Source organism: Myotis brandtii, unplaced genomic scaffold (assembly GCF_000412655.1).
Source record: "Myotis brandtii unplaced genomic scaffold, ASM41265v1 scaffold181, whole genome shotgun sequence".
In the NCBI taxonomy this organism is placed as follows: domain Eukaryota; kingdom Metazoa; phylum Chordata; class Mammalia; order Chiroptera; family Vespertilionidae; genus Myotis; species Myotis brandtii.
In genome coordinates this window covers 430,940-433,312 of record NW_005356712.1, presented here as the reverse complement: position 1 = coordinate 433,312, position 2,373 = coordinate 430,940, and the positions used below count along the sequence as shown (strand labels likewise).

Here is a 2,373-nt window from a genome sequence, read left to right as displayed (position 1 = left end):
CTCCAGGCAGCTCCTGCCCGGCTGGCGGCAGCCACAGCGGGGAGCGCCGCACCCTGTCATTACAAGGGAGGCTTTGAAGCAGCTGGCAGCCGGGCTGTTTGCCCACGTGGGAGGGTCCTTCCTGAGCCCCCCGCTGACTCTCCCGTTCCCTTGCAGGCCCAGCCGTGAGGACGCTCGGGGCCAGCATGGCCGATCCCAGCGAAGGCCCCCGCACAGGGCCTGGTGAGGTGGCCGATTCCCCCGGGGATGAGAGTGGCACCGCCGGTGGGGAGGCCTTCCCCCTCTCTTCGCTGGCCAACCTGTTCGAAGGGGAGGAGGGGTCCCCCTTGCCCTCACCACCCGATGCTGTTCGCCCGGCCGCTGCTGCGGGCACAGGCGATGGGCGACCAAACCTGCGCATGAAGTTCCAGGGCGCCTTCCGCAAGGGGGTGCCCAACCCCATTGACCTGCTGGAGTCCACCCTGTACGAGTCCTCGGTGGTGCCCGGGCCCAAGAAAGCGCCCATGGATTCGCTCTTCGACTACGGCACCTACCGCCACCACCCTAGTGACAACAAGCGGTGGAGGAGGAAGGTCTTAGAGTGAGTATTGCTGGCTGCCCAGGCAGTGTTCTCCAGCTCTGTACTGAGTCCATCCACCCACCTGTCCATCCATCCATTCACCCACCCATCCATCTACCCACCTGTCCATCCATCCATCCATCCATTCACCCACCCACCTGTCCATCCATCCATTTATCCTTCCATCCATTTATCCATCCATCCATCTATCCACCCACCTGTCCATCCATCCATTCATCCATCCATCCATCCATCCATCCATCCACCCACCTGTCCCTCCATCCATTTATCCATCCATCCATCCACCCACCTGTCCATCCATCCATCCATTTATCTGTCCATCTATCCACCCACCTGCCATCCATCCATCCATCCATCCATCCATCCATCCATCCATCCATCCATCCATCCATCCATCCATCCATCCATCCATCCATCCATCCATCCATCCATCCATCCATCCATCCATCCATCCATCCATCCATCCATCCATCCATCCATCCATCCATCCATCCATCCATCCATCCATCCATCCATCCATCCATCCATCCATCCATCCATCCATCCATCCATCCATCCATCCATCCATCCATCCATCCATCCATCCATCCATCCATCCATCCATCCATCCATCCATCCATCCATCCATCCATCCATCCATCCATCCATCCATCCATCCATCCATCCATCCATCCATCCATCCATCCATCCATCCATCCATCCATCCATCCATCCATCCATCCATCCATCCATCCATCCATCCATCCATCCATCCATCCATCCATCCATCCATCCATCCATCCATCCATCCATCCATCCATCCATCCATCCATCCATCCATCCATCCATCCATCCATCCATCCATCCATCCATCCATCCATCCATCCATCCATCCATCCATCCATCCATCCATCCATCCATCCATCCATCCATCCATCCATCCATCCATCCATCCATCCATCCATCCATCCATCCATCCATCCATCCATCCATCCATCCATCCATCCATCCATCCATTCTGTTCATCCACCCACCATCCATCCATCCACCCACCTATCCATCCACCCACCTATCCATCCATCCCTTATCCATCCATCCATCCATCCATCCACCCATCCATCCATCCATCCATCCATCCATCCATCCATTTATCCTTCCATTTATTCATCCATTCATCCACCTACCTGTCCATCCTTCCATACACTTGTTTGTTCATCCACCCATCCATCCACCCATCCATCCATCCTCTACTCATTCATTCATCCAGCTACCTGTCTTTCCACCTGACCATCCACTTGTCCAATCCATCTGTCCATCATCATTCAAATATCTATGTACCCATCTATTTATCTGTCATCTATTTGTCCAGCCCTCCACTCACGTCAACCTTCCATTCATCCACCACTTATTCATCCACCGATTCATTCCTTCACCTACCCACTGTTTCTATTCATCCAACCAGTCAGCTATCCATTAAACTATACTCATCATTCATTCATTTCATTTCTAATTTTTCTCTTTCTCCTCCTCCCTCTTTCCCTCCCTCCCTTCCTTCCTTCTTCCCTTCCTTCCTTCCTTCCTTCCTTCCTTCCTTCCTTCCTTCCTTCCTTCCTTCCTTCCTTTTACCAATTCATTTACCCACCTATCTGTCCATCCATTCATTCATTCATTCATTTGCTCAATCCCTGACTCATTCATATTTTTGTTTATTTTCTCATCCATCCATCCACCCACCTTCTCCTGCTGACACAACCCCAGCAGCCCCTCCTGGGTCTTCTCCAAGTGCCACCTTCATTCCTGGGCACCTCCTGGGG

At 53.2% G+C, this 2,373-nt stretch overlaps 1 protein-coding gene across 1 annotated transcript in view; it reads left to right on the top strand.

Moving 5' to 3' along the window:
• The window catches only part of TRPV4 (transient receptor potential cation channel, subfamily V, member 4), a 36,564-nt gene that overhangs the window by 13,222 nt on the left and 20,969 nt on the right, over nt 1–2,373 (top strand). The window contains exon 2 of the mRNA XM_014537663.1: nt 157–580. Coding sequence (XP_014393149.1) covers nt 186–580 — 395 coding nt within the window. The 5' untranslated portion in view covers nt 157–185. The remainder of the gene's footprint in view (nt 1–156; nt 581–2,373) is intronic.